Source organism: Hyperoodon ampullatus (assembly GCF_949752795.1).
Source record: "Hyperoodon ampullatus genome assembly, chromosome: 16".
NCBI lineage: Eukaryota > Metazoa > Chordata > Mammalia > Artiodactyla > Ziphiidae > Hyperoodon > Hyperoodon ampullatus.
This window is the reverse complement of record NC_136929.1, coordinates 44,806,887-44,831,682: the sequence shown is the minus strand read 5'-3', so window position 1 is coordinate 44,831,682 and position 24,796 is coordinate 44,806,887. Positions and strand designations below refer to the sequence as shown.

At 36.8% G+C, this 24,796-nt stretch overlaps 1 protein-coding gene across 1 annotated transcript in view; it reads left to right on the top strand.

Annotated features, from left to right (window-relative positions):
* Positions 1-24,796, top strand: part of TDRD3 (tudor domain containing 3) — a gene marked incomplete at its 5' end in the record, with an annotated part of 202,067 nt that overhangs the window by 111,070 nt on the left and 66,201 nt on the right. The window contains 3 exons of the mRNA XM_079721579.1: positions 14,588-14,659; positions 17,179-17,328; positions 22,483-22,623. Of these exons, the coding sequence (XP_079577705.1) occupies positions 14,588-14,659; positions 17,179-17,328; positions 22,483-22,623 (363 nt within the window). The remainder of the gene's footprint in view (positions 1-14,587; positions 14,660-17,178; positions 17,329-22,482; positions 22,624-24,796) is intronic.

The window sequence follows — 24,796 nt, the reverse complement described above, 5'->3', positions numbered from 1 at the left end:
TTATCTTTATTCAATTCTACAAATATTTGTTGAACAGTGTGTAGGTCTTGAGCTGGGCTCCTGTATCTGTATATCATGTAATTCACCTAGCAGTCTTGTAAGAGAGTGTTATGTCCATATGGATCAGAAAATAGGCTTTAAGAACCGTTAAACTTATTTTATGATTAGACCACTAATAAGTGATGGATCTGAGCCTTCCTGTATCTCCACAGTGGTGGCCCTGAGTCTTATATGTAATAAACATCATAACAAATAATAGTGAAATAAATGAATTACAAGCACATAGAGCTAATTACCCTTTGAGTTAGAATTGATGTTTTTGTGCCACTCTCAGATCTTGTCTGTTGTCTAAAGTGAGCCAAGGGGCCTAGCAATATTTCAAGCTTTTGGTATTTTAAGATAAATTACTCATTTTTATCTTCTAAGTTTGAAAGTGCCTCTGTTTAGGATGTAAATAGATAAGGAAATTTAGGCACATTTTTTATTCCTTAGTACTCATTCCTTATGATACTAATGTGCTACACTTTGGGCTGCTGTGAAATATAAGATACTATTATATACTATATAAGATACTATGAAATATAAGATAATATTCCATAACTGCATTGTTTGATTGAAAATGTTACACAAGCAAGTTAATCAGAAGTGGTTTGATAGTTTTATATAAATAGCCAAGTTTATGAACTTTGAATTTCCTGGAGAAATCCCACCCATTTCATGTGATCTTTTCCTTTCACAAGTTGATATACTGTATTTTCATTATCATTAGAGATTTTTAAAAGTGTGTTAAGATGTTGTCAAGTCAGACCAACATATTATACATAATTTTTACAACCCAGCCAGAACTACCTTACTAATTGTAAAGTCAGTCAGACATTCCTAGGAACTTCCTCACCTCCAGCACACACACATACACACACACAAACACATGCATGGATCAGTAGTAGTTTGACAGTTATTCTTGTAATGTTTTATTATATATTTTTGCACTTTGTTTCCTGAAAGCCATGCTAGTATTTCTTATTAGGGGGCAGTAAAAATTTACATGAAAAAGAGTTTAAAAACATCTTAATATGATAATAATTCTCTTTGGTTTTATAGTTTTTTTGAGTTTGGTAACTATAGTGTTGTAGAAATCATGGAGAGTTCAAATTACTTGAGCATCTGGCAGGTGAAACACATAGAAATCAAATGTACACATAGAAATAATAAACCATAGAGTTAATTTTGGAAGTAACAGGGTCCTAGGCATTCTTGCAAAATAAATAGAGGGGGAAGAGAACATTGGATAGTATTTAAAGCATGTGTAGGTGTTGTAGTTGTAGCAAGTTGGTTATAGACAGGTGATGAAAAGAAAAACTCAAACCTCAAAGTATGATAAAGATAGGTTTTGGAGGGTTCTGTAGCAGATATAATTTGTAAAGTAATGTAGTTCTATAACATTTTAGTGCTCCCCCCTCACCTCCTATGACAGATAATTTAAAAATATTTTTTTTCTGTTTTTAAAAATTGTGAAGTATACATAACAAAGTTTAACATTTTAATCATTTTTAAGTGTAAAATTAAGTGGCATTAAGTACATTCTTATTGTTACACAACCACCTCCCTCCAGATTTTTTTATCTTCTCAAATTGAAACTCTGTACCAATTAAACAATAACTTCCCTTCACCCCCCTCCCAATCTCTGGCCCCCTTGTACTCCAGCTACCTCATAATAGTATAAGTCATATAGTATTCGTCCTTTTCTGTCTGGCTTATTTCACTTAGCATAATGTCTTCAAGGTTCATCCATGTTGTAGCATGTGTCAGAATTAACTTTTTAAGGTTGAATAATATTCCGTTGTATGTAAATGCCGCATTTTGTTCATTCATCCACTAATGGACATTAGGGTTGTTTCCACCTTTTGGCTATTGTGAATAAAGGTGTTATGAACATGGGTGTACAAATATCTGCTTGAGTTCCTGCTTTCAGTTCTTTTGAGTTTATACTCAGAAGTAGGATTGCTGGATTGTATAGTAATTCTGTTTAATATTTTGAGTAACTGCTATATTGTTTTCCACAGCAGCTGCACCATTTTACATTCCCATCTGCAATGCTTAAGTGATCCAATTTCTTGACATCCCTGTCAACCCTTGTTATTTCATGTTTTTTGGATAATAACCATCCTAATAAGTGTGAAGTGGAATATCATTGTGGTTTTGATTTGCATTTCCCTAGTGCGTAGTGATGTTTAGCATCTTTTCATATGTTTACTGGCTGTTTGTATATCTTCTTTGGAGAAATGTGTATTTAAGTCCTTTGTCTATTTTAAATTTGGTTGTTGTTGTTGTGTGAGTTTTTGATTTATTTTGGATATCAATTCCTTATCTGATATATGATTTGCAAATATTTTTCACATTCCATTGGTTGCCTTTTCACTCTGTTGGTAGTGTTCTTTGATGCAAAAGCATTTAAAATTTTATTGAAGTTCAGTTTTACCTGTTTTTTTCTTTTCTTGCCTATGTTTTTGGAGTCATATCCAAGAAATTGCAAAATCCCAATGTCATGAAGCTTCTTCTCTATGTTTTCTTGTGGAAGTTTTATGGGTTTAGCTCTTTGGCTCTTAAATTTAGGTCTTTGATCCATTTTGAATTAATTTTTGTACATGGTATAAGTCTTTTGCATGTGGATATCCAGTTTTCCCAGCACCATTTGTTGAAGAGAATCTCCTTCCCCTATTGAATGACCTTATCTTCCTCATCAAAAATCATTTAACCATACATGCAAGAGTTTATTTCTTTATTCTATTAGTCTGTCTTAATGCCAGTACTGTTTTGACTACCGTAACTTTTTAGTAAGTTTTATAATCAAGAAGTATGACCTTTTTTCAGGATTATTTTGACTGTTCAGGGTCCCTTGAGATCCCATATGAATTTTAGGATGGATTTTTCTGTTTCTGCAAAAAGCATTCTTAGGATTATGATAGGAATTGCATTGAATCTCTAGACCTGTTTGAGTAGTATTGCCATCTTAACAGTATTAAATCTTCCAACTCATGACTATGTGATGTCTTTTCATTTATTGGTGTCTAATTTCTTTTAGCAATCTTTTGTTGTTTTCATTGTATAGATCTTCTTCTTTGTGTAATTTTATCCCTAAGTGCTTTATTCTTTTTTATTCTAGTATAAATGGAAGCTTATAACTTGCAGTTGTTTTTTGCTTAGCCTAGTTCTCAGCAGTGACTTAAGGGAATTCCTATACAGGTTTCTGGAGCTTCATTTCTGTACAGGGCTCTCTTTTTCAAAACTCTGCCCCAGAGCTTCCAGTTATTTCAGCCTGGCTTGAGCTATGAGACATTTTCTCAACTCAGCTCTCTGTGCTGTCTGTCTGCATTATGCCTCCAAGCAGAAAGGCAGAGTTCACCTGTTTTTTTTTTTTTTTTCTCTTTCTCTTTGGGATTACAGTCCTGTGCTACTTCTTGCCCTATGTCTTAAAACAGTTGTTTCCTACATGTTGTCCAGATTGCTAGTTGTAGAGTGAGATTAAGTCTTGTCTCTTACACAGTCATAGGATGGGAAGTAGAAATCCTGTAATATGCTTTTAATTATATACTGTGTATTGAGAGATGGTATTATTGGCAGCTTATGTGAGCTTTTAAGGAAGTCATGGCATAAACTGAAATGATTTATTGCTCTTTGAATGGTCTTTTTCTTTTATCTAAATTAAAACTGGGGAAGGGACCCCTAGATAAGTTTGTGCATTTGCTGTTTTTTCTTAAAATAGGTTAACATCATAAATACAGCTTATCAAGAAATGTGATATTCATATACAGTTTAAATTTTTCTTTGATTAATTAACTGAATATTACTGTTGTCTTTAGTCTTAGTTTTTTTTAATATAACTTATATAAAATACAAAGTATTCTTTTTATAATTCAGGGACTCTAGAGTAGGTATAAGGTACATATGGTAATTTTTAAACTTATTTTTCACCATTTAAAATATTTTAAATGTAATATTTTCTATAATGATAATCATTAAAAATGCACAAAAACTTTAGAGTTGAGAAGATGTATTAAGTGAAAACCAGTGCTTAACAGATATATGTTAACACCTCAAAGATAAAACAGATAGGAGGAATAGATGGGTGAAAATATTCCTTACGGCATTTTTTTTTTAACATCTTTATTGGAGTATAATTGCTTTACAATGATGTGTTAGTTTCTGCTTTATAACAAAGGGAATCAGCTATACACATACATCTATCCCCATATCTCTTCCCTCATGAGTCTCCCTCCCTCCCACCCTCCCTATCCTACCCCTCTAGGTGGTCACAAAGCACCGAGCTGATATGCCTGGGCTATGCGGCTGCTTCCAACTAGCTATCGGTTTTACATTTGGTAGTGCATATATGTCCATGCCACGCTCTCACTTTGTCCCAGCTTACCCTTCCCCCTCCCCGTGTCCTCAAGTCCATTCTCTAGTAGGTCTGCATCATTATTCCCATCCTGCCCCTAGGTTCTTCATGACCATTTTTTTTCCTTTAGATTCCATATATATGTGTTAGCATATGGTATTTGTTTTTCTCTTTCTGACTTACTTCACTCTGTATGACAGACTCTAGGTCCATCCACCTCATTATAACTCAACAAATAACTCAATTTAGTTTCTTTTTATGGCTGAGTAATATTCCATTGTATATATGTGCCACATCTTCTTTCTCCATTCATCTGTCAATGGACACTTAGGTTGCTTCCATGTCCTGGCTATTTTAAATAGAGCTTCAATGAACATTGTGGTACATGACTCTTTTTGAATTATGCTTTTCTCAGAGTATATGCCCAGTAGTGGGATTGCTGGGTCATATGGTAGTTCTATTTTTAGTTTTTTAAGGAACCTCCATACTGTTCTCCATAGTGGCTGTATCAATTTACATTCTCATCAACAGTGCCAGAGGATTCCCTATTCTCCACACCCTCTCCAGGATTTATTGTTTGTAGATTTTTTGAGGATGGCTATTCTGACTGGTGTGAGGTGATATCTCATTGTAGTTTTGATTTGCATTTCTCTAATGATTAATGATGTTGAGCATTCTTTCATGTGTTTGTTGGCAATCTGTATATCTTCTTTGGAGAAATGTCTGTTTAGGTCTTCTGCCCATTTTTGCATTGGGTTGTTTGTTTTTTTGATATTGAGCTACATGAGCTACTTGTAAATTTTGGAGATTAATCGTTTGTCAGTTGCTTCATTTGCAAATATCTTCTCCCATTCTGAGGGTTCTCTTTTCATCTTGTTTATGGTTTCCTTTGCTGTGTAAAAGCTTTTAAGTTTGACTAGGTCCCATTTGTTTATTTATTTTTTTATTTCCATTTCTCTAGGAGGTGGGTCAAAAAGGATCTTGCTGTGAATTATGTCATAGACTGTTCTGCCTATGTTTTTCTCTAAGAGTTTGATAGTGTTTGGCCTTACATTTAGGTCTTTAATCCATTTTGAGTTTATTTTTGTATATGGTGTTAGGGAGTGTTCTAGTTTCATTCTTTTACATGTAGCTGTCCAGTTTTCCCAGCACCACTCATTGAAGAGACTGTCTTTTTTCCTCTGTATATTCTTGCCTCCTTTATCAAGAATAAGGTGACCATATGTGCGTGGGTTTATCTCTGGGCTTTCTATCCTGTTCCATTGATCTATATTTCTGTTTTTGTGCCAGTACCATACTGTCTTGATTACTGCAGCTTTGTTGTATAGTCTGAAGTCAAGGAGCCTGATTCCTCCAGCTCCGTTTTTCTTTCTCAAGATTGCTATGGCTATTTGGGGTCTTTTGTGTTTCCATGCAAATTGTGAAATGTTTTGTCCTAGTTCTGTGAAAAATGCCAGTGGTAGTTTGATAGGGATTGCATTGAATCTGTACATTGCTTTGGGTAGTATAGTCATTTTCACAATATTGATTCTTCCAATCCAGGAACATGGTATATCTCTCCATCTGTTGGTATCATCTTTAATTTCTTTCATCAGTATCTTATAGTTTTCTGCATACAGGTCTTTTGTCTCCTTAGGTAGGTTTACTCCTAGGTATTTTATTCTTTTTGTTGCAGTGGTAAATGGAAGTGTTTTCTTAATTTCACTTTCAGATTTTTCATCATTAGTGTTTAGGAATGCAAGAGACTTCTGTGCATTAACTTTGTATCATGCTACTTTACCAAATACATTGATTATCTCTAATAGTTTTCTGATGGCATCTTTAGGATACTCTATGTATAGTATCATGTCATCTGCAAACAGTGACAGCTTTACTTCTTTTCTGATTTGGATACCTTTTATTTCTTTTTCTTCTCTGATTGCTGTGGCTAAAACTTCCAAAACAATATTGAATAATAGTGGTGAGAGTGGGCAACCTTGTCTTGTTCCTTATCTTAGTGCAAATGGTTTCAGTTTTTCACCATTGAGGACGACGTTGGCTGTGGGTTTGCCATATATGACCTTTATTATGTTGAGGAAAGTTCCCTCTATGCCTACTTTCTGGAGGGTTTTTATCATAAATGGGTATTGAATTTTGTTGAAAGATTTTTCTGCATCTATTGAGGTGATCATATGGTTTTTCTACAATTTTCTTAATATGGTGTATCACATTGATTGATTTGTGTATGTTGAAGAATCCTTGCATTCCTGGGGTAAACCCCACTTGATCGTGGTGTATGATCCTTTTAATGTGCTGTTGGATTCTGTTTGCTAGTATTTTGTTGAGGATTTTTGCATCTGTGTTCATCAGTGATACTGGCCTGTAGTTTTCTTTCTTTGTGACATCTTTGTCTGGTTTTGGTATCAGGGTGATGGTGGCCTCGTAGAATGAGTTTGGGAGTGTTCCTCCATCTGCTATATTTTGGAAGAGTTTGAGAAAGATAGGTGTTAGCTCTTCTCTAAATATTTGATAGAATTCACCTGTGAAGCCATCTGGTCCTGGGCTTTTGTTTGTTGGAAGATATTTAATCACAGTTTCAATTTCAGTGCTTGTGATTGGTCTGTTTGTATTTTCTATTTCTTCCTGGTTCTGTCTTGGAAGGTTGTGCTCATTGAAGAATTTTTCCATTTCTTCCAGGTTGTCCATTTTATTGGCATATAGTTGCTTGTAATAGTCTCTCATGATCCTTTGTGTTTCTGCAGTGTCAGTTGTTACTTCTCCTTTTTCATTTCTAATTCTATTGATTTGAGTCTTATCTCTTTTTTTCTTGATAAGTCTGGCTAATGGTTTATCAATTTTGTTTATCTTCTCAAAGAACCAGCTTTTAGTTTTATTGCTCTTTGCTGTTGTTTCCTTCATTTCTTTTTCACTTATTTCTGATTGATCTTTATGATTTCTTTCACTCTGCTAACTTTGGGGTTTTTTGGTTCTTCTTTCTCTAGTTGCATTAGGTGTAAGGTTAGGTTGTTTATTTGAGATGTTTCTTGTTTCTTACCGTAGGATTGTATTGCTATAAACTTCCCTCTTAGAACTGCTTTTGCTGCATCCCATAGGTTTTGGGTCATCGTGTTTTCATTGTCATTTGTTTATAGGTTGTTTTTTTTTTTTTTTTCGGTACGCGGGCCTCTCACTGTTGTGCCCTCTCCCGTTGCGGAGCACAGGCTCCAGATGCTCAGGCTCTGCGGCCATGCCTCACGGGCCTAGCCGCTCCGCGGCATGTGGGATCTTCCCAGACTGGGGCACGAACCCGTGTCCCCTGCATCGGCAGGTGGACTCTCAACCACTGCGCCACCAGGGAAGCCCTATAGTTATTTTTTGATTTCCTCTTTGATTTCTTCAGTGATCTCTTGGTTATTTGGTAGTGTAATATTTATCTTTCATTTGTTTGTATTTTTTACAGATTTTTTCCCTGTAATTGATATCTAGTCTCATAGTGTTGTGGTCAGAAAAGATACTTGATACAATTTCTATTTTCTTATATTTACCAAGGCTTGATCTGTGACCCAACATATGATCTATACTGGAGAATGTTCCATGAGTACTTGAGAAGAAAGTGTATTCTGTTGTTTTTGGATGGAATGTCCTATAAATATTTTTTAAGTCCATTTGTTCAGTGTATCATATAAAGCTTGTGTTTTCTTATTTATTTTCATTTTGGATGATCTGTCCATTGGTGAAAGTGGGGTGTTAAAGTCCCCTACTATGAATGTGTTACTGTCGATTTCCCCTTTTATGGCTGTTAGTATTTGCCTTATGTATTGAGGTGCTCCTATGTTGGGTGCATAGATATTTACAGTTGTTATATCTTCTTCTTGGATTGATCCCTTGATCATTATGTAGTGTCCTTCTTTGTCTCTTATAATATTCTTTATTTTAAAGTCCATTTTGTCTGATATGAGAATTGCTACTCCAGCTTTCTTTTGATTTCCATTTGCATGGAATATCTTTTTATATCCCCTCACTTTCAGTCTGTATGTGTCCCTGGGTCTGAAGTGGATGTCTTGCAGACAGCATATATATGGATCTTGTTTTTGTATCCATTCAGACTGTGTCTTTTGGTTGGAGCATTTAATCCATTTACATTTAAGGTAATTATCGATATGTATGTTCCTATTACCATTTTCTTCATTGTTTTGGGTTTGTTATTGTAGGTCTTTTCCTTCTCTTGTGTTTCCTGCCTAGAGAAGTTCCTTTAGCATTTGTTGTAAAGCTGGTTTGATGGTGCTGAACTCTCTCAGCTTTTGCTTGTCTGTAAAGGTTTTAATTTCTCTATCAAATGTGAATGAGATCGCTGCTGGGTAGAGTAATCTTGGTTATAGGTTTTTCCTTTTCATCACTTTAAATATGTCCTGCCTCTCCCTTCTGGCTTGCAGACTTTCTGCTGAAAGATCAACTGTTAACCTTATGGGATTCCCTTGTATGTTATTTGTTGTTTTTCCCTTGCTGCTTTTAATAGTTTTTTCTTTGTATTTAATTTTTGGTAGTTTGATTAATATGAGTCTTGGCGTGTTTCTCATTGGCTTTATCCTGTATGGGACTCTCTGTGCTTCCTGGACTTGATTAACTATTTCCTTTCCCATATTAGGGATGTTTTCAACTATAATCTCTTCAAATGTTTTCTCAGTTCCTTTCTTTTTCCCTTCTCTTCTGGGACCCCTATAATTCGAATGTTGGTGTGTTTAATATTGTCCCAGAGGTCTCTGAGACTGTCCTCAATTCTTTTCATTCTTTTATCTTTATTCTGCTCTGCAGTAGTTATTTCCAGTGTTTTATCTTCCAGGTCACTTATCCGTTTTTGTGCCTCGGTTATTCTGGTATTGATCCCTTCTATGGAATTTTTAATTTCATTTATTATGTTGTTCATCACTGTTTGTTTGCTCTTTAGTTCTTCTAGGTCTTTGTTAAATGTTTCTTGTGTTTTCTCCATTCTATTTCCAAGATTTTGGATCATCCTTACTATCATTATTCTGAATTCTTTTTAAGGTAGACTGCCTATTTCCTCCTCATTTGTTAGGTCTCGTGGGTTTTTACCTTGCTTCTTCATCTGCTGTGTGTTTCTTTGTCTTCTCATTTTGCTTAACTTACTGTGTTTAGGGTCTCCTTTTTGCAGGCTGCAGGTTAGTCGTTCCTGTTGCTTTTGGTGTCTGTCCCCAGTGGCTAACGTTGTTTCAGTTGGTTGTGTAGGGTTCCTGGTGGAGGGGACTAGTGCCTGTGTTCTGGTGGATGAGGCCATATCTTGTTTTTCTGGTGGGCAGGACCGCATCCGGTGGTGTGTTTTGGGGTGTCTGTGAACTTATGATTTTCGACAGCCTCTCTGCTAATGGGTGGGGTTGTGTTCCTGTCTTGCTAGTTGTTTGGCATAGGGTGTCCAGCACTGTAGGTTGCTGGTCATTGAGTGGAGCCGGGTCTTGGCATTGCGATGGAGCTCTCTGGGAGATTTTCGCCATTTGTTTTTTGTTGTTGTTGTTGTTGTTGTTATAAAAGTCTGTAATTTATTACAGATCATAGGATGGGGAGATAGCTTTTTTTTAATTTTTAGATTTTAGGTTTATTACAAAGTATAACTGCTCAAGGACATCCAATATCCAGTGGATGAATTAATCATGTACTCACATACCTATACACAGATACATTCCTATACAGAGAGCTCATTGTTAAATATTCAGAGGGTTTACCTCTGGTCTCAGTGAAGAGGGCCACTCCCTCACCTTGATATCAGTATGGCTGAAATTCTATTTACGGGTCTCATATTCTCAGCAACTCTAGAGTCTCTGATTGCCCCCAGATCTTTTTTCTTCCTTTAATCATCAGTTTTTACTTAACAAAGTTGATTTCTGGATTGAGTTTCATTTTGAGAAGAGAGGTTTTAATCAATTAATCTGGTAATGTGTCTGATTAATTGACAAGACAAAGGCCTAGGAAGTGAGATTATTTCCCCCATTCTCTAAGGTCAGCTGAGTTTTGGCAGCTCCATTGTAATCCTCGTTAGATATACTTCATCAACCCTGCTTTCTTAGACCTTGGTTTCAGGTAACTCAGTACACATGTAAATCCAATGTACAACCACTTTGTATACCATTCTCTCCCTTGTTTCATTTTTTTTTTTTTTTTTTTTTTTTACTTATTTTGACATTGTTTTTCATCCTTAGCTGGTTTATATCTATTCTACCCTTTGGTTATATTTATTTATTATATACTTTTTTAACATCTTTATTAGAGTATAATTGCTTTACAATGGTGTATCACTTTCTGCTTTATAACAAAATGAATCAGTTATACTTATATATATGTCCCCATATCTCTTCCCTCTTGCATCTCCCTCTCTCCTACCCTCCCTATCCCACCCCTCTAGTGGGTCACAAAGCACCGAGCTTATCTCCCCGAGCTATGTGGCTGCTTCCCACTAGCTATCTATTTTACGTTTGGTAGTGTATATATGACCATGCCACTCTCTCACTTTCTCCCAGCTTACCCTTCCCCCTCCCCATATCCTGAAGTCTTTTCTCTAGTAGGTCTGCATCTGTATTCCCATCTTGCTCCTAGGTTCTTCTGATCATTTTCTTTTTTTTTTTTTAGATTCCATATATATGTGTTAGCATATGGTATTTGTTTTTCTCTTTCTGACTTACTTCACTCTGTATGACTGTCTCACCATTTGATATTACATGGAGCTGGGAGTCCTCTGGTGGCCCAATGTCCTGAACTCGGCTCTCCCACCTCTGAGGCACAGGCCTGATGCCCGGCTGGAGCACGAAGACACTGTCATCTACACAGCTCAGAATAAAAGGGAGAAAAAAAGAAAAACAGAAAGAAAAATAAAATAAATATAATATAATGCAGTTATTAAAATAAAAATTATTAAAATTTAAAAAGTAATTTAAAAAAAAGAGAGAAAGAGGAGAGCCGCCAAACCAAAAAACAAATCCACCAATGTTAACAAGCGCTAAAAACTATACTAAAAAAACAAAAAACGGATAGGCAGAACCCTAGGACAAATGGTAAAAGCAAAGCTATAGAGACAAAATCACACACAGATGCATACACATACACACTCACAAAAAGAGAAAAAGGAAAAAAAAAATATATATATATGTATATATACCATTGCTTCCAAAGTCCACCATCTCAATTTGGGATGATTCATTGCTTATTCAGGTATTCCACCGGAATAGGTGGAATGCAGGGTACATCAAGTTGATTGTGGAGATTTAATCCGCTGCTCCTGAGGCTGCTGGGAGAGATTTCCCTTTCTCTTCTTTGTTCGCACAGCTCCCATGGTTCAGCTTTGGATTTGGACCCGCCTCTGCGTGTAGGTCGCCTGAGGCCGTCTGTTCTTCGCTCAGACAGGAAGGAGTTAAAGGAGCCGCTAATTCGGGGGCTCTGGCTCACTCAGGCCGTGGGGAGGGAGGGGTACGGATGCGGGGCGAGCCTGTGTCTGCAGAGGCCGGTGTGACGTTGCACTAGCCCAAGGCATGCCGTGTGTTCTCCCGGGGAAGTTGTCCCTGGATCACGGGACCCTGGCAGTGGCGGGCTGCGCAGGCTCCGGGAGGGGAGGTGTGGAGAGTGACCTGTGCTCGCACACAGGCTTCTTGGTGGCTGCAACAGCCACCTTAGTGTCTCATGCCCGTGTCTGGGGTCCGCGCTGATAGCCGCGGCTCACGCCCGTCTCTGGAGCTCATTCAGGCAGCCCTCTGAATCCCCTCTCCTCGAGCACCACAAAACAAAGAGGCAAGAAATAGTCTCTTGCCTCTTCAGCAGCTCTAGACCCCCTCCCGGACACACTCCCGGCTAGCTGTGGCACACTAGGCCCCTTCCAGCTGTGTTCACGCAGCCAACCCCAGTCCTCTCCCTGGGAGTGGCTGAAGCCGGTGCGTCAGCTCCCAGCCCCCGCCCACCCCAGTGGGTGAGCAGTCGAGCCGCTTGGGCTGGTGAGTGCCGGTCGGTACCGATACTCTGTGCGGGAATCTCTCTGTTTTGCCCTCCGCACCCCTGTTGCTGCGCTCTCCTCCATGACTCCAAAGCTTGCCCCCTCTGCCACCCCCTGTCTCAGCCCATGAAGGGGCTTCCTAGTGTGTGGAAACCATTCCTCCTTCACGGCTCCCTCCCACTGGTGCAGGTCCCGTCCCTATTCTTTTGTCTCTGTTTTTTCTTTTTTCTTTTGCCCTACCCAGGTACGTGGGGAGTTTCTTGCCTTTTGGGAGGTCTGAGGTCTTCTTCCCGCGTTCAGTAGTTGTTCTGTAGGAGTTGTTCCATGTGTAGATGTATTTCTGATGTATTTGTGGGGAGGAAGGTGATCTCCCCGTCTTACTCCTCTGCCATCTTGAAGCTCCTCCTCCTTATGGTATTTTTTAAGGACTTTATAATGTGAGAAATTGCTTTTGCTAGGAAGTTATTTTTTTCGTTTCCATAATATATTGTTATCTCTCTAATCATAAATATGATAGGGAAAAAAGAAAACTAAAATTAGTAGCTTTTGGAAGCTTTTTTATTAAAGAGCAATCTGAGTTGAATACTTCTTTGAAGTATAAATTGATTTGCAAGACAAGACTTTTGTTAAGGAAATTTTACTGTAATTGAAATTAACCTCCATATTATAAACTATAGCAGTATGATCTCTTTAAACAGTTAGAAATCACTTTTATCGGGCTTCCCTGGTGGCGCAGTGGTTGAGAGTCCGCCTGCCGGTGCAGGGGACACGGGTTCGTGCCCCGGTCTGGGAGGATCCCGCATGCCGCAGAGTGGCTGGGCCCATGAGCCATGGCCGCTGAGCCTGCGTGTCCGGAGCCTGTGCTCCGCAACAGGAGAGGCCACAACGGTGAGAGGCCCGCGTACCACAAAAAAAAAAAAAAGAAATCACTTTTATCAGTATTCCTATGAACTGTTTCTAGTTAACAGCACTTCTGACACCAAGTGTGGAGTTTTCTTTTTCACATCAAGCAATTCTCCAGTTCTCTCCACTTGGATACCAGGTGAATGTCCTAAAATTTAATTCAGTTCTGACACTAACTACCTGGAGTTAGTACAGACCCCATAGGTTAAGAACTCCGTCTGAGAAGACTGCCCCTCACTTCAGGTGCCAATTGAAAGTAGTAGGTCCTGACGTTATCCACTCTTCTGTCCAACTTGGCTATAAATTAGGGGCTCTCAGGATCCCCTGCTCAGATTTGATAATTTGCTATAATGGCTCACAGAACTTAGGGAAACACTTTACTTGCTATTACTGGTTTATTATAAGCGATGTTATAAAAGATAAATAGCCAGATGAAGAGCTTAATAGGGTAAGATCGGGAAGGGTCCTGGACACAGGAGCTTCTGTCCCTGTGGAGTTCGGTGTGTACCACCCTTCTGGCACATGGATGTATTCACCAGCCCAGAAGCTCCCTGAACCCCATCATTTACGGGGTTTTAATGGAGGTTCATTACATAGGCCCGCTTGATTTAATCACTGGCCATTGGTGATTGACTCAATCTCTAGCCCTCTAATCGCATGGTTGTTTTTTTTGGCTCCCAGTCCCCACCCTGGAGCTTGCTAGGGGCCCATTAATAGTCACCTCATTAATATAAACTCAGGATGCTCAAAGGCGCTTATTATGAAGAACAAAATGTGCTCCTTACCCCTGTGATTCAGGAAATTTCAAGTGTTTTAGGGTCTTTGTTCCAGGAACTGGGGACAAAGACCAAATATATATTTCTTATTATATAACATTATCACAAATATGTTGTTTGCTAATAGATTTTTATGTCTAAACATTTCATTTTGAAGATGATTTCCAGTTAATATTTTTCTATCAGATTTTAGTTTTACTGTGCATTAAAATGAAATTAATTAAAATGAAATTCTTGCTACCAAAGTTTATCATCTTTGTTGAGAGGTTTTAACTGTGTTTTCTTCTTATGGGAGCAACTTGGCAAATACTTCTTAAAATCATATGTCAGTTTGGGTTTTGGAAAGGGGAAATAAGGGGAGAGCCTTTGCCTAGTTATTGAAGTTAGGAATAAGATATTTTATATAGTTTGAAATTAATAATAGAAGGCTTTTTTTCTATTTCCTATAAGAATCTACTAAAATGAGTAGATTCCTGGTTCATTATAAGTGTTGTTAAATATATTTTTAATGTATAATTTCTGTTTTACAACTCACTTTTCTCACAGAGCTTGTCAAAACACAATAGAAGCAATATTGGAACCGAAGGTGGACCACCTCCTTTTGTGCCTTTTGGACAGGTAATGACTTTCATCTTGGCAGATGAATTTTAATCAGCAAAAAGTGTTTTTTATTTGTATTCAAGCTGTGTTTAGTTTTGTGCTGAACTGTTCACTCAGAGGTCATAAGAGTTATATGGAAATATATTAACTACAGGAAATCAATAATCGTGGTTTTTTTTCTCGTTATTGTAATTAATGTTTTTGTGTAGATTCTTTTCTCAAAAGCTGTTAACCCAGGGCTTCCCTGGTGATGCAGTGGTTGAGAGTCCGCCTGCCGATGCAGGGGACACGGGTTCGTGCCCCGGTTCGGGAAGATCCCACATGCCGTGGAGTGGCTGGGCCTGTGAGCCATGGCCACTGAGGCTGCGCGTCCGGAGCCTGTGCTCCGCAACGGGAGAGGCCACAACAGTGAGAGGCCCGCGTACCACCCACAAAAAAGCTGTTAACCCAAAGATTGAAACAGTTAAGAGATACACCTGAAATGCAGCTTAAAATTAATTATTATCAGATGGTGGTGGGCGCATTTTTTTTGAGAGAGAGAAATGCAAAAGTAAGAAGACAAAAATATGCTATAATTTCTCACTTTGTTCATTAAAAACAAAAGACTGAGAAAAAATAAAAGCATCATCAGAAAGATTGACAGGAGGCAAAAGAGTGAGAACATGAGGCAGGGAAGGGCATCACTGCACTTTAGGAGAGCCTGTTGTCCCAGCTGCCCCTTCTGAGATTCCGTTCTTCTGCCTTGATCCAAATGCCCATCTCAGGTACTTAATTTTATTTCCAGTTGGTATTTTCGTTTTCAACTACAGCAGCCCTGATTCTTCTCTCACATAAGCTAAAGGTTTGCCTTCTGCTTCCTAACTTTCAACCCCCTTGCTGCAAAATGTTACCTTGAGGTAGCTCCTCAGCTGACCAATATCTTGTGTCTTCCTGGTTGTGCTAAGCATCAAATTGCCTTTAAAACAATCTCCTCCAGCTTGTCCCTGCTTTATATCTGAAGAATCTGAGAATAATCCCTGTGGCTGCTTGCTCTTTGCCACATGATGCCACTAAAATTTAGCTCTTGGTAATCTGCCTTGCATTTGTGCTTTATTTTCCTTCAAGAGTGCTGGCTTAAGGTGAAGATGAGTTGGGGACACAACAGCTAGGAAACAGAGACCTATATCTCAATAACAATTAAAAAAATTTTGGTATGAAAAACAGATACCTAGTTGATCAGAAAATAAGTGGGCAGGATCAGTTGACTGGCATCCTCTTCAAAACCCTTTTTGGAGGATCTACTCAAAATTAAAAAAGACATTCTTGCATTGTGGCTATTTTGAAAGTATTTAAAACATATGTCATTTTTTATTGTGCTTTGGAACATGGGACAGTCAAGATAAAAGGAGGCATGATCTATGCTGATGATATTCTTATTTCTATCAGTGAAAAACCCCAAGAATGAAAACAGAGTGTAAACATTTTAATAATTTATATTTGAAAATAATAAATGCTGTGTTGGTAAGAATTTTCTTTCCCCTTAAACATTTTGGTGATAATACTTCTTTTAAAAATTGCTCACAGAGACTTATGATTTAATTATTTTCAAGAATTTGACATGTGTTTATAGTTTTTTTGTATTAGGAAGTATATGAAAAGTTATAGCTTAAATAATATTATTTGTTTATGAGATCCATTGTGAAAATCTGTTATTCAGCATCTTAGCCTTGAACATGGGTTAAAGATAGAATATGCTTGGCTGTGTGTTAGAATCAGCTATTTTATATTTATGTTATTGAAGATCAAAAATCTGTATATTTGTATAACACATTTATTTGAGAGCATATTTTTATTCTTCTTTAAAATTATCAAGTTGAAAAAGGTTCATTTTATAGGATTTTTGCTGCTAGAATTAGAAGAGAGAACAGAATTCAGGACTTATTTTTAGACAGTGATGGCTTTCTTAATTTGTCTTAAGAGACTAAAAACCTAAAACTTTGCAACCTGGTTAGGGGGAGGGAGTATGTTTTTAGCTTTTGGCTTATAAGTTGAGAGACACCTTTCTATATGTTAAAATAACTATAAACTCTCATGGATATTGTGGCATAATGTGGAAATCAAGTGCTTAATAAAAAACTGAATTTACTTCTTGGGCAATAGTCTAGACTGTTTGAAATTTAAAATTATTTTAAGTCATTATCCTAAAATGAAACTTAGATCTTTTGGTTTGATGTATATTTTAAATATTAGGTTGGCCAACATGTTCATTCGTAAGATGTTACAGAAAATCCCGAACGAACTTTTTGGCCAACCCAATATGTGCCCTGTTTTAGATTGCCTACATTTAGTGTAGCTTTCATTTACCAGTTACAATTACTTAAAAGTTACTTCAATTAGTTTTCTACCTTTATTTTTAAATCTATGGGAAATAATTGTATTTTTGTGGACTCTTAGCTGTTGTGATACAAATATTTCTTTTGAAGACATTACTTTCTTATGAAAAACTTGAATCTCTTTTGGAACTACTGAAACAATTTATTTTTATTTATTATTACCAGAAGTGTGTATCTCATGTCCAAGTGGATAGCAGAGAACTTGATCGAAGAAAGACATTACAAGTTACATTGCCTGTCAAACCTCCAAATGATAATGATGAATTTGAAAAGCAAAGGACTGCTGCTATTGCAGAAGTTGCAAAGAGCAAAGAAGTAAGAATCTAAATCATTATGAATTTGTCTTATTCCTTGCCATTATGTTCTATTTAGATTACTCACAATCATTATTGTCTTTTCACATAAAGTAACTAATTGAACAGACTTTTGACATTCTTTTTCCATATTCCATCAGTAGAAAATGCCCTGGTGCCTTTTGGAGTCTTATGGTTACACGTTTTACTCATATATATTCCTTTTCCAATCTCCTTAACAATTCCATTAAGTTACCTTTGCTAGCAAACCACCCTTCTTTTCTCCCGCTTTCTTTTCTTCTTAACAGTATACAAGTGAACACAACTTTTTTTTGTTGTTGTTTTTTGAATGGCAGAGGGTTTCCCGTTATTAGTTGGGATAGATGATACTTTTTGAGGATAATTTTCCCCTATAATAGAAATTTTTGAGGAATTCAGGTAAACATTAGAGGGTAAATCAATGGCTCAGGATTAACATTTTTTGTCAGTTTTCATTCTTAAATCTAATGTATAGTAAAAAATAATTTTCATCTTTGGATTATATGTGCATTTATACATACCCTCCTTTATCATTTACTGCTGCTAGCCAACAGGTTTTCTTTTCATTATTTGTAATTGCTTGCTTATTTGAAATAGGTGCTTTCTCTAGTTATTTACTAATTTTTAGATTTTGACAAGAAATTTTAGTTCATGAATTGGTTGCTTAGATAGACTTTTCTTAACCAGTGGTATTGAAATAGGTTTCTTTATTCAGAACCAGTAATAAATCTTAGCTAACAGCTGTTTTCCTATTTAAATTCAAATTTTAAGTAGGAGACTTCTTGAATTTTGGTAGTTCTTCCTGCAGTGTCTTTCTGTCCTGTTTATATAGGGGACAAGAGCACAAATTCTGGAATCAGGCAGACAGGAAACATATCCTGCTGACAACCTTGGATAGGTTACTTAAGTTTTGTACCACATTTTCTTTATCTATGAAACTGTGAGAATTAAAATTGCTAATCTTTAAAACATTTAGAATACTACATGGCACAGATCATGATATTGTTACTGAACTCCAGTTCGGCAGCTTGTCACTCAAGAATCCAATGCTGAGAGTGTTGGGTTAAAGGAAAGATAGCTTTATTGAGGAAGCCGGGAATCCAGGGGAGAAGGTAGATGCATGTTCCAGAAAACGAACTCCCAACTCACCAGTTTTGCTTAGAGATAATATAGGGGAAAGAGGAAAGGGCTACGTGCTCATGGGGAAGGGGCTGTCTTCTATTTTCAGAGATGTTTTTCTTGATCACACGATTCCAAGTAGCTAGCAAGTCTCGCTTGTGGTTGGAACATTAAGTCACAAATCTTTGATTAGCTGTTCCTGGAGAATAAGGAACAAGGATGAGGCCTATAGAATAACTAATCTTCAGTCTCGATATACATCAACAGCTTTCTTCATCCAACAAGCTAAGCTAAGTTAATGGTAAACTAGGGTAGAAGTCAGGCATAGTAAGCATAAGATCACAGCCATATCCTAACTAAGAAATAGAGTTGGAATAATGCTGAGAAGCTGAGAGCCCCTAATTATAGTCTCACTGCCTCAGTTACAATAGTCCTTTGCTAAAAGCCTTCAGTAAATGTGACTATTGCTACTCCTCAATGTTTTCTCTATTCTAAGACACATTTAAAAATCATTTTTAATATTTCTGAAATTAATTCATTTTGCACAGTTTACATAAAATGCATTTCTTCTTTCCCAAAAAGCTGTTAAAATTATGGAGTTTCAGAAAAGGATATTGGGAGTATATCATTTCTTAATGATTATAGGAAAGTTGTTCTTTTGATTTACATTTTTCTCAGACAAACTTTCTTTCCAAAATCCTGTTTGATGTCTATTTTCTGGAAGATGGGACAGACAAGTTAGGAAATTACTGAAGTAATCCAGGGGGAGAAAAGTTTTTGGTAGCAGTGGCAGCTGTGTAGGTGGTACAAAGTGTTCAGATTTTGGCATTTTGAAAATACAGCCATCAGAGTTTCTGAGAGATTAAAGATGGAGCTTGAGAGAAAAAGAGGTGTCATGAATGACTTCAAGGGTTTTGGCCTGAAAAATTGGCAGGTTAGAGTTGCTTACTTCGTACTGGAGAAGACCGGGGTGGACCAGGGTGTTATTAATATAATTAGTATATTAATACTGAGGTACTTCTTAGGCATCCATGTGGTAATGTTTAATAGGCAGTGATCAGAGAAGAGTGTAGCTGAAAGGTGAGCTTTGGATTGGATGTATGCATTTGAAAGTGGTAGGCATATGGATTATATTTAAAATCATGAGGTCAAATGAGATCACCAAGGGAATGAGAGCTGAAGGGAAGAGAAAAGGAGAAGGAATGAACCCTGTAGCATTTCAACCTTACCAGTTGAATGAAAGAAGTTGAACCAGCCAAGGTGTGACCAGTAAGATAGGATCAAAACAAGAGAATACAGAAATTATTTCATGGAGGGTGATGTATTGAATTTATCAAAGACTGTTGAAAAGTCATGTAAGATGTGGCCTGAGAATTAATGTAGAGTTAGAGGAGTCATTCATTCTCTCCACATTCCTTTATCATTCATATAGATGCTGGTAAGATAAAGTATAAGTGTGCAGATATCAGTGGGTGGGTTGATGTGGTAAAAATCTATGTAAGTTCTTTAGTGATTATTTCCATTTTTTCAGTGAGGAAGTAAGCATGGTCAAACAGGCACAATGAGGGAGAAGATGTTTGAGATTTGAGGAGTGAGGAGACCATGTAAAATAGTGGTTTTTATTATTTGTATTATTTGTCTACTTTCTTAGATTCTAGAATCCTATTACTGGATCATGAACATAATGTAACAGATTCCTAGATGTTTGGTGCCTTGCTAAAGAAGATTGGGAGGGTGAATGGGCTAAGAAAATGTAGTAAGATTGCAAGACAGCATTAAGGCCCACTCGGTGTTTATGGTCGTGATGATGTCACAGATGCCTAATTCACATAATATGGACGGGATGGTGTGGCTCATACAGGACAACATCAGTTACTTTATGGGTAATGTTTAAGTTGTGATGTTTCTAGATATTTGTATGTTTAATGGGTAACAACTGTTTTAAAGCAGTAAAAAGCAATTCTGAAAATGCTATTTATCCTATTCCTTAATCCATAAAGTGGAAAGAAAATAATAAGGAAATGCCTCCAGAAGATGGGACTGTTTCACTGGCACCAAAATAAAAAGCACTTTTGGAGTTACGTAATTTAAATTCCAGAAATAGGGGCTTCCCTGATGGCGCACTGGTTGAGAGTCCGCCTGCCGATGCAGGGGACGCGGGTTCGTGCCCCAGTCCGGGAAGATCCCACATGCCGCAGAGCGGCTGGGCCCGTGAGCCACGGCTGCTGAGCTTGCGCATCCGGAGCCTGTGCTCTGCAACGGGAGAGGCCACAACAGTGAGAGGCCCACGTACCGCGAAAAAAAAAAAAATTCCAGAAATATATTTAATTTGGAACGGGTCAGGATCCAGACTTTTCAGGTAACTATGTTCTAATATATTAAGCAAAACAGTAATATTGCCATCTGTTATGAGTGTTTACCATATGCCAGTTATTGAATTCATCACTTCATGTTGATGATGTCATTTAATCCTCACAACATCCCAGTGAGGTAGGTGTTTTTGGGCCGTCCACGTGGCTTGTGGGATCTTATTTCCCTGACCAGGGATCGAACCCCTTCCTCCTGTAGTGGAAGCATGGAGTCCTAACCACTGTACCACCAGGGAATTCTCTCGTCCCTGTTTTAAAGATGAGAAACCCGAGGTTCATGGAGGGTAGAAGTTAAGTGACTTGCCTGAGGGCAGGAACTAGGAAGTGGCTCAGTACAGATTTAGTCCCAGCCTTGTGTAGCTCTTAAGCCTGTATTCTTACCTATACTACATTGTCTCCCAATCTAATAAACTTTGTGTCATATTAATATAAAATCACATTTTTCCTTGTGGTTATGTAAGCAATGACTATCAAGACATTCCAAAGCTATTTTTTTTTCTTTTTTTGCTGGGATTGCGGAAACCAAAAATTGAATGAATCCAGTAATGGGTCTTTGGTCTTTGAACATGTAGTTTTAATTTTGATTTGAATTAAACTTAAATATTCTGGTGTATCAACCACCTAATAGAGGTATTTAATATGTTGTTCATTGATGCTTATCTCACATCATTTTTCTATTTTACAGGTTCTATTTCTTTACATTTTCATCTGATTCAAAATAATTTCCCAGTCTTATATAAATGTATATCTAGGATGTTTTCTTATTGTAATCACTTTAAGACACATTAAAAAATATTGATAATTATATCTAATAAAAATCGTCTTGGCTTCTGCTTTTATTAGCTCTATTAGAAAACTATAAAGATATTATATAACCAGATATTTAATTTAATATTGTACAAATAACAACTGCAGAATACTTTTCAATCATGAATTTGTATCTTTCCAAACTGGTGTTTTTTCTGTTCTAGTCTTTCCACTGTAGTTTTGACAAAACAAAAATGAGATCAAATTCAAATTTGATTACACATATAATTATTCAAATAAGTCAGACAAAATAAGAAATATGGACTTTAAAGCTTTTATACATAGTTGGTAAGATATAGCATATGTGGTAATTAATGTAAATAATAAATTAGTAATGAGACTTTTAATCCCATGTTAAAATTTGTATTATTTGTCTACTTTCTTAGATTCTAGAATCCTACTACTGAATCATGAATATAATGTAACAGATTCCTAGATAGGTTTGGTGCCTTGCTAAAGAAAGCCTTGCCATGTAGCCGGATTTGTAACTCAGGTCTCATGATATCAGTCAAGTATTTTACCCTAGAATAATTTTTGACACCTAATCTCCATAATACTTGTACTATTTTCTTTTCTTTTATATTGTTGTCTACTTAGGTTTATTCTGATGATTTGCCTTGGCGATTTAAAGATTATAATCATGTGATTTTTTTAATTGCCTCACCTGGACTTGTGAGATTATGACTAGTAGATATTTAGAAAGAATTAGTTAACATTTCATTTTTTTCCTGTAAAACAAAATTAAGAAACTTAACTACTTCAGTTTTTAGTCATAGCTTAGCCTTTAGAGCTTTTTAAAATGTTATTTATTTACATTTCTTTTATCTTTCTGTTTTCTGAAGACCAAGACATTTGGAGGAGGTGGTGGTGGTGCTAGAAGTAATCTCAACATGAGTGCTGCTGGCAACCGAAATAGGGAGATTTTACAGAAAGAAAAGTCAAACAAATCAGAGGGAAAACATGAAGGTGTCTATAGAGAACTGGTAAGGCTGAAGAACCAACCACAAAGTTTATGTCTTTTTTACTTTAATAGTCTTGGTTTTTTTAATTCTTTCTCAGAACCACTACTGGCTTTTTGAGTATATTATAAATAGGTGTCACAACTCTAAGAAGGCTTTCATTAAGGATTCCAGTTAATAATTTCCAGTTATTCCATGGAAAATTTGGATTGGTTGAAAAATAATTTACTTAAGTAAAATTTACGTTTTACTTAACTTTCTAATGTCTGAATGATGTCTTTTAGAATGGATTGATAAAAAGTCATCAAATTAAGCAGAAAACGCTCAATGGAAATTATATTCTAAAAGATGCATCAGAAACATACAGTTATGGGCCGTTCCCTACCTTCCTCACATCTTTTCTCAAATTTTGTCTAAAGTCATTTTGTTTTGTTGTGTTCTTTGGGAAAAATATATTGAAATAGTAAATGTATATTATAGACTCAATTGCAAAATATTCCTGGATTTTTGAGATAATGGGAGGAGTCAGAGATATTTCTGGTATGCTACAGTGTCCTCAGATATAAGGGAACTGACAGGAATTCATTTTCCTCTGCCTTTAAAGGTTAAATGACTTTGGGTGATTTTGTCTATAGAGTGCTAAGACTAGCTTAAATAATGGGGTTTCATCACCTCATGTAACAAGAAATTTGGAGATAGATGGTTACAAAGATTGGTAAATTCAGCAGTATAACAGTGTTGGAACTCTGGTGAGCATCTCTCTAGTTTCTTGGTTTTCTTCTCTGGGTTACAGGATTCTCTGTGTGTTAAATCTTCATGCAAAAAGTTCAAAGGCAAGAAGAAAAGGGGACATTTATCTGGGTGTGGGTCTGTTTTATCAGATAAAAAAAAAATTTTGGAAATCTCCAGTAAATTCCGTCTATGGTTCATTGACTAGAACTAGGTCACATGCCCACTCCTAAATCAATCACTAGCCAAGGAGAATAGGTTTATAACAGAGCCAGACTATCTTTTCCTTGAATACATGACCATCTCTTTCTTTAAAAAAAAAAAGTCAGTTTTCAGGTTTGAGTGGATACAGCAAGTTGAAAACTACACAGTCTCTAACTCAAGAAGCTCTTAAACTTGAGTGAATTGAGAGCCCTTGTCTGGGGATGTCTTGCCGTAGAACACCAAAGACCAGCAGTTTCGGATTGTTGTGAGGAGTAAAAACATGAAGGGAGTGATATCACAAAGATCGCAGAATGGAAAGCTCCAGGAATTGGGCTGTCCACCAAAACAACTCTTAAGCTGACAAACATTGTCTGAAGCAACTATTTTACAACTCTGGAGTCAAGTCAAACTCTTACAGCATACAGAGTGGTGATTAATGAAGAAAGAGGATGGTCACTGGCTGACCAGGGAGATAATGGAACAAAGACTCCAGTGATCACATATCACAAGGAATAAAATCCTTACAAAAGAAAATCTGGAAAAGTTGCTAAACAAACTTACAGCTGCAGTCTTCATTAACTAACAACAGCAGTCCCTGAGGAGGAGGGAGAATCTGATTTCCAAAATTACCATCAATACAGTATTCAGAATTTTCAGTTCTCAACAGAAAATTACAAAGCATACCATAAAACAGGAAAGTATGATCCACTCATAGGAAAAAAAAAAGAAATTGAAAGAAACTATCCCTGAAGAAGGTCAGGCATTGGGCTTACTAAACAAGAACTTAAATTAACTGTCTTAGAAATGCTCAGAGGTGTGAAGGAACCATTGACAAAGAGCTAAAAGAAATCAGGAGAACAATATATGAACAAGTAGGGAATATCAATAAAGATAAATTATAAAAATAAAATAGAAATTCTGGAACTGAAAAGTACAGTAGTGGAAATAAAAAATTTCATTAGTCAGGTTCAACATCAGACTAGAGCAGGCAGAAGAAAGAATCAGTGAACTTTAATATAGGGTAATTGAAATTACCCAGTCTAAGATGCAGAAAGAAAAAAATGAAGAAAAATAGAGCCTAAGGGACCTATGAGGTACCATCAAATATACCATCATACACATTATGTTGTGTATGTTCTCTTCCCAATAGAAGAGAAAAAGGGACATAAAAAATATTTGAAGAACGAATGCCCCCAAATTCCCAAATTTGATGAAATCTACAAATCTAAGAAGCTTAGTGAACTCCAATAGGATAAACTCAGAG